Raw genomic sequence first — 12,539 nt, 5'->3', positions numbered from 1 at the left:
GGTTTTTTTTTTCTTTTCTTTCTTTCTTTTTTTTAAGTAATCTCTAATATCTAGTGTGGAGCTCAAACTCAACCCCAAGATCAAGTCTCACATTCTTCCACTGAACAAATTAGGTGTCCCTATCCTGCAACATTAAAGAAAAAAAAAAAGGATTTGTTGATTTGAGAGTGTGAGGGTGGAGATAGAGGCAGAGGGAGGGAAAATCCCAAGCCCACTCCCTGTTGAGCACAGGGCCCATTGCAGGGCTTGATCCCAAGAACCCAAGATCATAACGAGAGATAAAATCAAAAGTTGGTTGTTCAACCAACTGAGCCATCCAGGCGCTCTTATCTTGCAACATTTTAAAAACATTTAAATTTTGGGATGCCCAGGTGGCTCAGTGGTTGGGCGCCTTCCTTTTGTTCCAGGGTGGGATCCTGAAGTCCCAGGATCGAGTCCCACATTGGGCTCCCTGCATGGAGCCTGCTTCTCCCTCTGCCTGTCTCTAATGAATAAACAAAATTTAAAAAGGATAAGTTTTAGAAACAATGTGTTCTGATAAATTATGTGCTGATTTCAAGACTTAAAAAAAAATATAGGGATGCCTGGGTGGCTCAATGGTTGGGTGCCTGCTCTCGGCTCAGGTAGTGATCCTGGGATCCAGGATCGAGTCCTGCATCGGGCTCCCTACATGGAACCTGCTTCTCCCTCTGCCTGTGTCTCTTGTGAATAAACAAATAAAATCTTAAAAAAATTAAATTTTGACTAGATAATATATTCAATATGATTGAAAATTCAAAAAGGATAAAAGAAAATTGAGTGAAAAGTCATTACTCCACCCCTATCTTCTAGCTGTGCAGTGTCTCTCCGTGCTGGCAACATTTACTCCTTCTCTTTCTAGACATTTTATTGCAAATACATGTGTTTATCTTTTCATATCAGTAAAGTGGTTTTGTTGTAACTGTTAAGTGCTATATAGTACCATTCACTGTACCATCATTTATTATCTATTGATGTGACAATAACGTTGTTTCTAAGCTTATGATTATAAACAATGCCATACAAAAAATGTCTTGTACCTGTCATTCTACACACATGTAAAGACAGTTTTAGGAAATTCCTAGAGATAGAACTGCCAAATTGGGAAGTGGGATTTTAAATTTTCTATTGATACCAAGCAACAGTCCATATTTCCCCACACTCTTGCCAAGATTGAAACATACCTACAAAAAAAAAAAAAAAAAAATACCTACATACACAAAAACGAAACAAAAAAGCGGCTTACTTTAACTAATTTGAAGGAGAGAAAAATTTATAAACATTAGTATAAGTCACATTATGCATCTTTTCACATATTTTTCCTTTCCTGGGAACTATGTTTCTTGAAAACATTTCTAATTTTCCTTTTGAATTATTAGTCATTTTCATAATGTATCAGCATATACTTTAAAGGAAACGAGCTCTTTGTGATTAATTGCTTCTACATCTCCACGGCCCGCCCTTCATTTGCCATGTGCCATGTCTCCCAATTTTCCATTATGGTAGTAGTTCTTGTTATACAGAACTTTTTATTTTCATGTAGTTAATTTTTATTTTTTAATTGTGGTAAAATACATGTAGTAGGCCATTTTAATTTTTATTATTTTAATTTTCAGATTCTCAACCTCTGCTCAGTTTCAGTGCTCCCTGAGAAGTTAAACATTCTCATCTCCCTCCACAAAAATGAGAGGAAAAAGTAGCAATACACTCTTAACGACTGACACAAAGCATTTATTAGTTTCTAACAATAAGGCATATAAGCTAAGACTATCAGAAAAACTAATAGGGAAATTAAAATTTATCTTGAGGTCAGGAAAATTTCTTCACAGACAATTAAGTGGTTAAATGTGTAAATTCTATACGTCACACTATTTTTTTCCTCCTTTTTGGTCAAGGACTATTCCAGGAAATTTTAATTATACAACTGTTGAGGAGTTCCAACAGTGTCTACTCTAAAATATAAAGTGAAATCGCTCTGAGAATAATACTGGTTTGATGAGAAGACAGATTTTATTGTATTTTGAACAAATTTGGTTAGTTTCTGACTAGATTTCAATCATTATTCAAAGGGCAATCACCTTTTTTTTTTGAGAAAGGGCAAATTAAACTTTAAATTAGCATCAGAATTCTACCCATAATTACCAAATCAATATTGAAATAGATGCCATTAAGTATGCAAACACTAACAGAATTTCAGTTACAAAATTTGGAGGAAAAAAATCTTAATAATGTACAAAAATATTGACAAATTTAAGCTAGAATTAGCTCTAGGACATTTTATTTTTATCTTAAAAGGATGGATAACTAGAGATCAGCAGAAATGTTGTTAAAACCGCTATTTGCCTAAAGTTGTTCATATTAATGAAAAAAAGATTAATAGTCTCTAAGTTACATTTCACTAAATGAAATCACTGCCTTCTGATTTAACTTTCAGGGGTAACACGGCAAAACCCAAGCATCAGACTTTGTTTTTCTGTACATAAACACGTATAAAAGTATCTATACAAATGATAATGTAAGGAAATAAATACATGGTTATATTTCAGGTCCTACAACAAAAGATATATTTAACTCTCCTACAGTAAAGTCCCATTTTTTTTTCCTGGAATAGCAGATTAACAGAAATGTCAAATTCCCAAATTTCATGCAATTTAGTAATTGATTTTGATTTTGACACCAGTTACTATGGTGTGAAAAGCTATAAAACCCAAACGTTTTCCATGTCATTTAGCAAAGAAAGGATGGAGAACCCTCTACCAAACTTTACCTGCTCCTCTGTCCTGGACCCAGTTTCTGATCATGCAGTCAGTTCCAATGCTTCCAAATCGTCAATTTGGTGCAACTTAACTCCTAACTCCTTTCGCGTCAAGAGCCTAGTTTCCTGTCAACTAATTCCTAATTTTCCAGGAAACTGATTTTTCTGATTTCACACTGATCATAAACCATTTTATATAAAAGAAAATGCTATAACAGCTATAATAATTAAAGTGGAGATGAAAACTAGATTATTTTAGTGTCATGCAGGATGCATTTCAAGTGCTCTGCAAATATATGAGAAAGTAGCATGAAAAATTACCCTGCCTGGATTCTTAACTACTCGGTACACTATGATCTTGCTTTGATTACTACTAGTTAGGACAAAAGGGAAGCAAAGGTCATAAAACATGCATTTTTTGGAAACAGAATGGCACTTGAAGATTTCTTGGGAGTTCAACCAAGGCATTTTTATATCCATAAGGATTGTCAAACTTAGTACTTCACAGTTATTAAAAAAGGAAAGGATTGGGACTCCTGCTTACTGAGTTTGGCAGAAATATATTTATATTCCTCCCTTGTGATCACACAGTCCTTTATAGATGATGAGTTTAACAATTATAAAGATTCTATGATAAAGAAGAGAGCTTCATAATCCGGCTTTACTAGATTATAAAATACTCCCTCTTCCCCATGAATTACTTTGTATACCTCTGGAACATCTGAAAAATACTTTTCTGTGACTTACTAGGCTGTAGGGAATGAGTACTTTTAGATACATTACAATTATCTCTAGAAGAATTTGGCATCTTTCTTCCATTAACTGAATGTTTCAACTGGATCTTGAAAGATGCCTGCCAATTTTCATTTTTGGAGCCTCTCCGAGATTTTGAATGCTCTAGATCAGTCTGTTTTTTGAAGTTCCTAGTTTTGGAATTCTTCCTCTGTCCATTTAGCAATTTGTCTGGAGGTGAAGATGTAGGACGTAACTGATACTCATCTGGGGATCCTTTTTGCCGGTTTGGCTTCATTTGTTCTTTATCTACTTCTTTCTGAAGCTGTAACGCTAATAACCTGTCCTGTTCTTCTTGTTTATGTCTCTCAAAAAGTAAGCGTTCCAAATCTATCAGTTTTTGGGTAAAGTTGATTTCTGTTTCCTCTTGGTCTGAGGAAGCTTTGGGGAACTTTTTTCTTCTTTTTGCAGAAACGCATGGATCCCTGGCTGCTTCAGATAAAGATTCCTGTTTTTTTCTTTTGGAAATATCTTTACTGATCGGTAGGCAAGACTCTTCATTTTCTGTCTCAACTGTATTACTTCCAATTATTTGTGTCATACCTGATATAGTGCACCCACTCTCTGTTTTGCCATAAGGCTTAACTGCAGTTTCTCCAGAGCAAGGAACTCTGGCTTCAGGTCCCTCATGATTTAGGACATGTAACTCTTTATCATGATTGGTTGTACTCATTTGGACTTTTCCTTCAAGGCACCATTCTCTACCATTGGCACGTAACTGAGGCATAGGTGACTCTAAAGACTTTTCACCCTGTTCTTGCATTTCAATGCGTATTTGTGGAGAAAGTGTTGGCATATCTTCCTCAATTTCTGTATCTTGCTGTGTAGGGCTTTTTACAACACTACTATCAGTTTCCTATAGAAAACAGAAAGAGACTGCATGAACCATGGGAAAAACAGCAAGTCATAATACAGAAGTCAAATTACAGTGATACTCTGACTTTTCACTATAGCCAGCATCACTACTAATAACTAATATTAATTCCTAATAGTTATTTTTATTCTGTGTGCCAACTTAGATTAAGGAATTCCTTCCTTTTAACTCCCACGGAAACCTATAGGTTAAAGCCCACAAACTGGATTCTATGTATGGCAACAAAGCGGGCACCAGGACCTGACCTCTCTTTCACCTTATAAACTTCCCCTAGCCGAGTTTTTTTTTTTTTTTTTTAAGATTTTATTATTTATTCATGAGAGAGACACACACACACACACACACACACACACACACAGAGGCAGAGACACGGGCAGAGGGAGACCTCTTCTGAATATTTTAAGATATAAAAATAAATATGTAGGATCACAAAGGGAATAATTTATCTTTTTAAAGATTTTATTTAGGGGATCCCTGGGTGGCGCAACGGTTTGGTGCCTGCCTTTGGCCCAGGGCGCGATCCTGGAGACCCGGGATCGAGTCCCACATCGGGCTCCTGGTGCATGGAGCCTGCTTCTCCCTCTGCCTGTGTCTCTGCCTCTCTCTCTCTCTCTCTCTGTGTGACTATCATAAATAAATAAAAATTAAAAAAAAAAAAAAAAAGATTTTATTTATTCATAAGAGACAGACAGACACACACACACACAGAGAGAGAGAGAAGGAGAAAGAGAGAGAGAGAGAGAGAGAAGCAGGCTCCACGCAGGGAGCCTGATGTGGGATTCCATCCTGGGACTCCAGGTCATGCCCTGGCCCTGAAGGCAGGTGCTAAACCACTGAGCCACTCAGGGATTCCTGGGAATAATTTATTAATAGCAACCCCATTATTAAATGTTATTAAAATTATTAAAATGTTATCCCCCAGGCAGGGGATGCCTGGGTGGCTCAGTGGTTTAGCGCCTGCCTTCAGCCCAGGGTGTGATCCTGGAGTCCCAGGATCGGGTACCACATTGGGCTTCCTGCGTGGAGCCTGCTTCTCCCTCTACCTGAGTCTCTCATGAATAAATAAATAAAATCTTTAAAAAATAAAATTTTATGTTGTAATATACATCTATTAATACATTAAATAATAAGATATAGTGGGACAAGTCTAATAACTTGTAATACTGAAGTAGGGATGAGTACCAATGATATTTGAAGAGACCTGCCACAAACTAATTGTGATAAAAATCTGTGATTCCCAATGCCTGGGTGGCTCAGCGGTTGAGTGTCTGCCTTTGGCTCAGGTTGTGATCCCGGAGTCCTAGGATCAAGTCCTGTACCAGGCTTCCTGCAGGGAGCCTGCTTCTCCCTCTCCCTGTGTCTCAGCCTCTCTCTGTGTGTCTCTCATTAATAAATAAAAATCTTTAAAAACAAAACAAAACAAAACAAAAAACTGCTTTCCACTGATTATCAAAGGCACAGCTTTTGCTAACAGTATTATGATTTGATACCTACATTCGTGCCTGCTTTGGCAGCACATATACTAAAATTAGAGCGATACAGAGAAGATTAGCATAGCCCCTGTGCAAGAATGATACATACATTCATAATTAAAGGAGAGGTTAGGTGAAAGTAAAGATAAACCTCTTCCTCCATTTAAGTTCATATGTACTCTCTGGATTCTAACCACAGATCTAGACCTTAGGTTAAGAATCCTTGCTTTAAAAAAAAAAATTAAAAAAAAAAAAAAAAAAAAAAAGCAAGCTAAGAAAAAAAAAAGAATCCCGGCTTTGGCCCGTGTATTTTTCTTGTCACTTAATAGGTCTTAGGTTAAGTAAAGACCTACTATTAGTTTTCATCATACAAAAGCCTTAAGAAAGGCTTTGGTGAAAATTTGCCTCAGAACAAAAATTACTCCTTGTTGTTAGAGACCTTAAATATGTTATTTTACCTATATCCTTGCATTTATCATTTTTTATAGCATTTCTTGGGAGTCAGTCCAGTTTGGACTGGATAAATTCCAGTTTGCCCACCTAGCTTTGCTGTGAATATGAACACCACAGTAGGACAAATACCCCACCCTACAATGCCTTGTTCATCCTCAGTTCTAGTATGAGCCAGACCATCTGGATTTGAATCTTCCCTCTATCATCTCTTTTTAAGGGACTGTGTGCAAGTCTCTTATCTGCATGTGCCTTAGTTAATTCTTAACTGTAAAATGGGCACAAGAATGAATACCTACCTTATAGAATTGGTGCTTGTGAGATTGAAGGAAATAATACATAATCTGGCATATGGTAAATGTCAATTAAATGATAGGTTTTAAACTACCTAGCAGAGTTTTTAAAAATCTAGGAACCTCTTAGTAAAGGGTTAATAAAACTTCTCTGTAAGAAATCAACCTTGGTGTCAGCTCACATTTCCTAGTTCTATTTTCCTGGAAACTTGATAAAGGTGAAATGTCACCTGTGTTACTAGGCCACATAGCTTATGGTAAAAATGACCTTATTGGTGAATTACATCTATACAAGCAGAACCATGAATGAGTGATCTATAAGCACCCAATGGGAAACCAAATCTAGGGACTTCTGTGGCTTATAACTCTTTTGACTTGATGTGTTCCTTACCAGGATCCCTGGAAGGTACACCCATGGCTTGTTACAATAACTCTTATGCGGCATAGGGTCTCTAAGCCAGGATGGTTACCACACTCCACATTGTTTCATTTCCAGGCGGTGACTTAGCTCTCCTGTGAAGACTCTCGCTGCACTGATATGCCTGATGCTACCCTATTAGCATGCTTTGTTTCTCATCCTGTAATTTTCACATAAAGTGAAGCCGGTACCAGGGGTAGCCTATTTGATTTTGCGAGTTTGAACGCCTAGGGCAGGGATCCACAAAACCATGACCCATGAACCAAATTCAGCCTGCTTCCTTTCATAGTTTGACTTGATCAAAGAGAAGCCCATTTGTTTACATAGGGTCTACGAATCCTTTCACAGGAAAACAGTGTAACAGTTGTGACAGAGACCATATGGCCACAAAGAGAAGTTTGTTGACTCCTAGTCTAGGTGAGCCGAATATGACTAAGAAAGGGTATTCCATATATTACTAAAAAAAAAAACAAAAAACAAAAAATAAAACAAAAAACCCAGAAGTTAGGAAATGCCAAGTATTCAATCTCTAGCCTTAGGAATTCTAGTAAAAATTAGTAAAAACTAAGAACATCTTTAGCACCCACATACCTTAGACATGGAGTTTTCCCTGCTTTCTTGTACAACTTCAGACTGTGATGCTGACCCAAACTGAGGTTTAGGTGACAAATACCTTAAAAAAAAAAAAAAAAAAGCTTACCAAAGTTTGAATGCTTTAACAGACAAGTAGCATGTAACCAATATTATTAAACCAGATTAGCTATTTATATGAAGGTTGCCTGGTCTGCTGCTTGGATGATTGATCAGAGTGTGTTTCATCTCTCGGTCTCAGGAATTTTGGCCAAATTCCAGAGCAAAACTTAAAAGGTTGAATTTTGAAATTTTATGGAAAACAATAGGAAAGGAAGTAAAAGTCAAATCTAAACATTTAATTCTAAAAAAAAAAAAAAATTCAAAAGGTAGATAAGCGTCAAGACAAGATTATAAAGTCTTTCCAAAAGTCATGGAAATGACATTTTAAATCAAGACAAGATGTTAGTTTCTTTTTAATTTTTGTTGTTGCTGTTGTTAGTTTCTTTTTAATGTCAGATCTGGCTGTTTACTATATTTTTAATATCTACCATTGGGAAAGAGTTCACGATTAGATTCTCTACCACTATGTATAGAGATTTTGTTAGATACACATTTTGTACCAACTGTCTGCCTGTAGAAATAGAGATATATCAAGACATCAGCATAAGAGCCTATCTCTAAACTTCTAAGCACCATTAATAGGCTGTATGCCACTGAAAACACGAAACTTGTAATATGATGAAAAATGCTATAAGAAAATGGGAGGAATGCCTGGGTAGCTCAGTAGTTGAGCAGCTGCTTTAGGTTCAGGTCGTGACCCAGGGGTCCTGGGATCGAGTCCCACATCAGTCTCCCTGTGGGGGAGCCTGCTTCCCCCTCTGCCTGTGTCTCTGCTTCTCTGTGTGTGTAAGAAAGAAAGAAAGAAAGAAAAGAAAGAGAAAGAAAGAAAGAAAGAAAGAAAGAAAGAAAGAAAGAAAGAAAGAAAGAGAGAGAGAGAGAGAGAGAGGGAGGGAGGGAGGGAGGGAGGGAGGGAGGGAGGGAGGGAATAAAAGGACTAGTAATGAGAGAATATATTTAACAAACTGTAAAAAATCCAAATACACATAGAGAGAGAGAACATATGCACACATCCGTGCAGGTGAGAAGGGCAGAGGGAGAGACAGAACGCAAGCAAGTTCCATGCCCAGCACAGAGCCCAAAGTGTAGGACATGTGGCTCGATCCCACAACCCTGAGATCATGACCTGAGTCAAATTAAGACTTGGATGCTCAGGGATGCCTGGGTGGCTCAGTGGCTGGGCACCTGCCTTCGGCCCAGGGCGTGATCCTGGAGACCTAGGATCGAGTCCCACATCGGGCTCCTTGCATGGAGCCTGCTTCTCCCTCTGCCTCTCTCTCTGTGTCTCTTAGTATAAATAAAAATAAAATCTTTAAAAATATAAAAATAAAAAACCACCCACGTATACTTACCACCTGGTTTATTTATTTTTTTTTTTTTAAGATTTTATCTATTTATTCATAGAGTCAGAGAGAGAGAGAGAGGCAGAGACACAGGCAGAGGGAGAAGCAGGCATCATACAGAGAGCCCGATGTGGGACTCGATCCAGGGTCTCCAGGATCATGCCCTGGGCTGCAGGCGGCGCTAAACTGCTGCGCCACCAGGGCTGCCCTTACCACCTGGTTTAAAGGTGGGGGAAAGATCATTGATTTTAAAATCCCTTATGGGCCCTCCTCTTTGTCACCCAGCTCAGACAATCACTATCCTGAGTTTTCTATTTCTTTTTTTTTTTTTTTCTATTTCTTACTTTTAAAAAGTTTTACCATACATTTGTATCCCTAAGTATGTGTTGCTTCAACTGCATGATTTTGACTTTTACATATACAGAATCATACTACATGTATTCTACAACTTTTTTTCTTCACCCATTTTCATGATTCATGCATGCTGTCCTCAGCTAGATTCACTTGGACTGCTGGGATAGTATTTAGTTCTACTTTTGGACAGCTGGTCGCTTTCACTCTTTACTATTATGAATAGCACTGTTGGGAACATGCCTGTACATATCATCTGGGGTTGCTCTGCCATCTACAGCTAAAGTAGATGTAGAGTCCAAGAATATCAACCTTTTATATTCCCGCTGAACACGTAAATGCTCCTTATCATATACAACACTGAATACTTCTAGATAGCTTAATTTTTCCAATAGGATGAGTATGAAATGCTATCTCACTGTTATTTGGTGTTTCCTTAACCACTAATAAGGTTCAATATCCTTTCAAAAATATATTAACTTTCAGGTTTCATTTTATATAGTCAAAATTTACCTATTTTTCTACTAGTCATTTTCTTACTCAGCAGTGGGTATTTCTTTAATAGTACATTACCTTTTTTTCAGTTAAACAAGTTATACTATCTTCTTCTTTTTTTAAGTAGGGTCCACACCCAGCATAGAACCCAACTCGGGCCTGAACTCAGTCATGAGATCAAAACCTGAGCTGAGGTGAGGGGCAGCAGGAGGGGCTCAGTGGTTTAATGCTGCCGTCAGCCCAGGGCCTGATCCTGGAGACCCGGGATCGAGTCCCGCAATCGGGCTCCCTGCATGGAGCCTGCTTCTCCCTCTGCCTGTGTCTCTGCCTTTCTCTCTATGTCTATCATGAATGAATAAGTAAGTACAATCTTAAAAAAAAAATTTTTTTTTAAGTTAATAAGTTTAACATTAAATCATCTTCTAATAGTAAGCTAGCAATCTATTCCTGGAATTGTCATTTTAGATAATATTCGTGGGGCACCTACGTGGCTCAATCGGTTAAGTGCCAGATTCTTGCTTTTGGCTCAAGTCATGATCTCAGTGCCCTGAGATAGGGCCAGGCATGGGGCTTTGTGCTGAGTGAGGAATCTGCTTGGGATTCTTTACTGTCCCGCTCCCTCTCTCTAAAATAAATAATAAAACCTTTTTAAAAAAGACATGTAAACCATTAATTAATTCATTAATTTTCAGACTTTCTCCCTTTTTTCTGATTTGGCATTTTCTTTCCTTTTTTTAAAAGATTTTATTTATTCATGAGAGGCACGGGGTCGGGGAGGCAGAGACATGGCAGGGGGAGAAGCAGGCTCCATGCAGGAAGCCCGATGTGGGACTCAATCTCGGGTCTCCAGGATCACTCCCTGGGCTGAAGGCGGCGCTAAACCACTGAACCACCAGGGTTGCCCAGATTTGGCATTTTCTGATATGGCACTTTAGCCACCTCCCAAAGTTTTAATGTATAATACTTTTAGTTCTATTATTTCCATCAAGATTTATTCCTTAACCATTAAGTTACTTAAGAGTTTTTCTTGATTTTCAAGCACTTGAGTAGTCTTTTCATTAATCATTTTAAATTTGAGATGAAAACCATATAACATAAAATTAACCATTCTAAAATGGACAATTCAGTGGCACTTTAGTATGTTCTTAAAGTTGTACAACCATCACCTCTATTTAGTTCCAAAACATTTTCATCATCCCTGAAGGAAACCAGGCGTATGTTAAGGAGTAACTCCCCCATTCCCACCTTTCCCCAGCCAGGAGCAACTACTAATTGCTTCCTGTCTTTATAGATTTAACTACTTCAGCTATTTCATAATAAATTTAATTCACAAATAAATCGTATACTTGACAACTCTTTTTGTCTGGCTTCTTTCAGTTGGCATGTTTCTGAGGTATGTATGTATGTATGTATGTATGTATGTATGTATGTATTTATTTATTTATTTATGATAGGCACACAGTGAGAGAGACAGGCAGAGACACAGGCAGAGGAAGAAGCAGGCTCCATGCACCGGGAGCCTGACGTGGGATTCGATCCCGGGTCTCCAGGATCGCGCCCTGGGCCAAAGGCAGGCGCTAAACCGCTGCGCCACCCAGGGATCCCGGTTTCTGAGGTTCATTTACGTTACAGCATGTATCAGTATGTCACTCCTTTTTAGGGCTAATATTCTGTTGTATGGATCATACCACATTTTGTTTATCTATTCTTCCTTCAACAAACATTTGTGCTTATCCATCCTTTGGCTGTCTGAAGTGCTGACACAAACATCTGTGTACAAGTATTTGTTTGAATTCCTGTTTTCAAATTTTCTGAGTAGATGGGCAGGAGTGGAATTGCTGGGTCATATGGAATTCTGTTTAACATTCTGAGGAACTACCAAATTGCACTATTTTATATTCCCACTAGTAATCAATGCAAGATTCCAATTTCTCGGAATCCCTGGGTGGCGCAGCGGTTTGGCGCCTGCCTTTGGCCCGGGGCGCAAACCTGGAGACCCGGGATCGAATCCCACGTTGGGCTCCCAGCATGGAGCCTGCTTCTCCCTCTGCCTGTGTCTCTGCCTCTCTGTCTCTCTCTGTGTGACTATCATGAATAAATAAATAAAATCTTTAATAAAAAAAAAAAAAAAGATTCCAATTTCTCCAATCTTTGCCAACACTTGTTATTTTCCTTTTTTTGGATTAAAGACATCCTAGATGTAAAATGGTATCTCATTGTGGTTTTGATTTGCATTTCCTTAATGACTAATGAAACTGGGCATCTTTTCATATGTACATCAGTGGAGAAATGTCTGTTTATGTCCTTCGCTCATTTTGAAATTGGATAGGAATTTTTCATATGTTCCAGAGATTAGACGTTAACTCTTTTTAACTTTGCTTTCACTTTAATCTACTAGTTTCTCAATTTCTATTTTTAAATTCATCTGTCCATTTTTATATTTCTAATAAATTTTTATCTTCAGACATTTCAAAATATATATTTAGATACATGAAGATTCAAGATAGTTACATCCTTTATATGGAAGAGTAATAGATCAATGTGAAATATCTCTGCTTGTCTTTTAATGGTTTTTCTCTTGATTTCTA

The 12,539-nt window shown here is 37.8% G+C and overlaps 1 protein-coding gene and 1 non-coding gene across 3 annotated transcripts in view; one reads left to right on the top strand and one right to left on the bottom strand.

The window, feature by feature from the left end:
• Positions 1–1,728: 1,728 nt before the first annotated feature.
• RNF168 (ring finger protein 168) overlaps positions 1,729–12,539 on the bottom strand; it is a 33,041-nt gene continuing 22,230 nt past the window's right edge. The window contains exons 6-7 of one of the 2 annotated variants that reach the window (XM_077884247.1): positions 7,664–7,745; positions 1,729–4,421 (exon numbers count right to left, since the gene is read on the bottom strand). In XM_077884247.1, the coding sequence (XP_077740373.1) occupies positions 3,471–4,421; positions 7,664–7,745 (1,033 nt within the window). In that variant the 3' untranslated portion in view covers positions 1,729–3,470. Of the gene's footprint in view, positions 4,422–7,662; positions 7,746–12,539 lie in introns of those variants that run through there. The other variant, XM_077884248.1, reaches the window with a different exon arrangement.
• Positions 5,938–6,044, top strand: LOC144305648 (U6 spliceosomal RNA). The gene has a single exon (XR_013372666.1). It is a non-coding gene; the product is annotated as a U6 spliceosomal RNA (small nuclear RNA).

This window comes from Canis aureus, chromosome 35, assembly GCF_053574225.1.
Source record: "Canis aureus isolate CA01 chromosome 35, VMU_Caureus_v.1.0, whole genome shotgun sequence".
NCBI lineage: Eukaryota > Metazoa > Chordata > Mammalia > Carnivora > Canidae > Canis > Canis aureus.
Note: the sequence above shows the minus strand (reverse complement) of the source record. Positions and strands in the feature narration are given on the sequence as shown.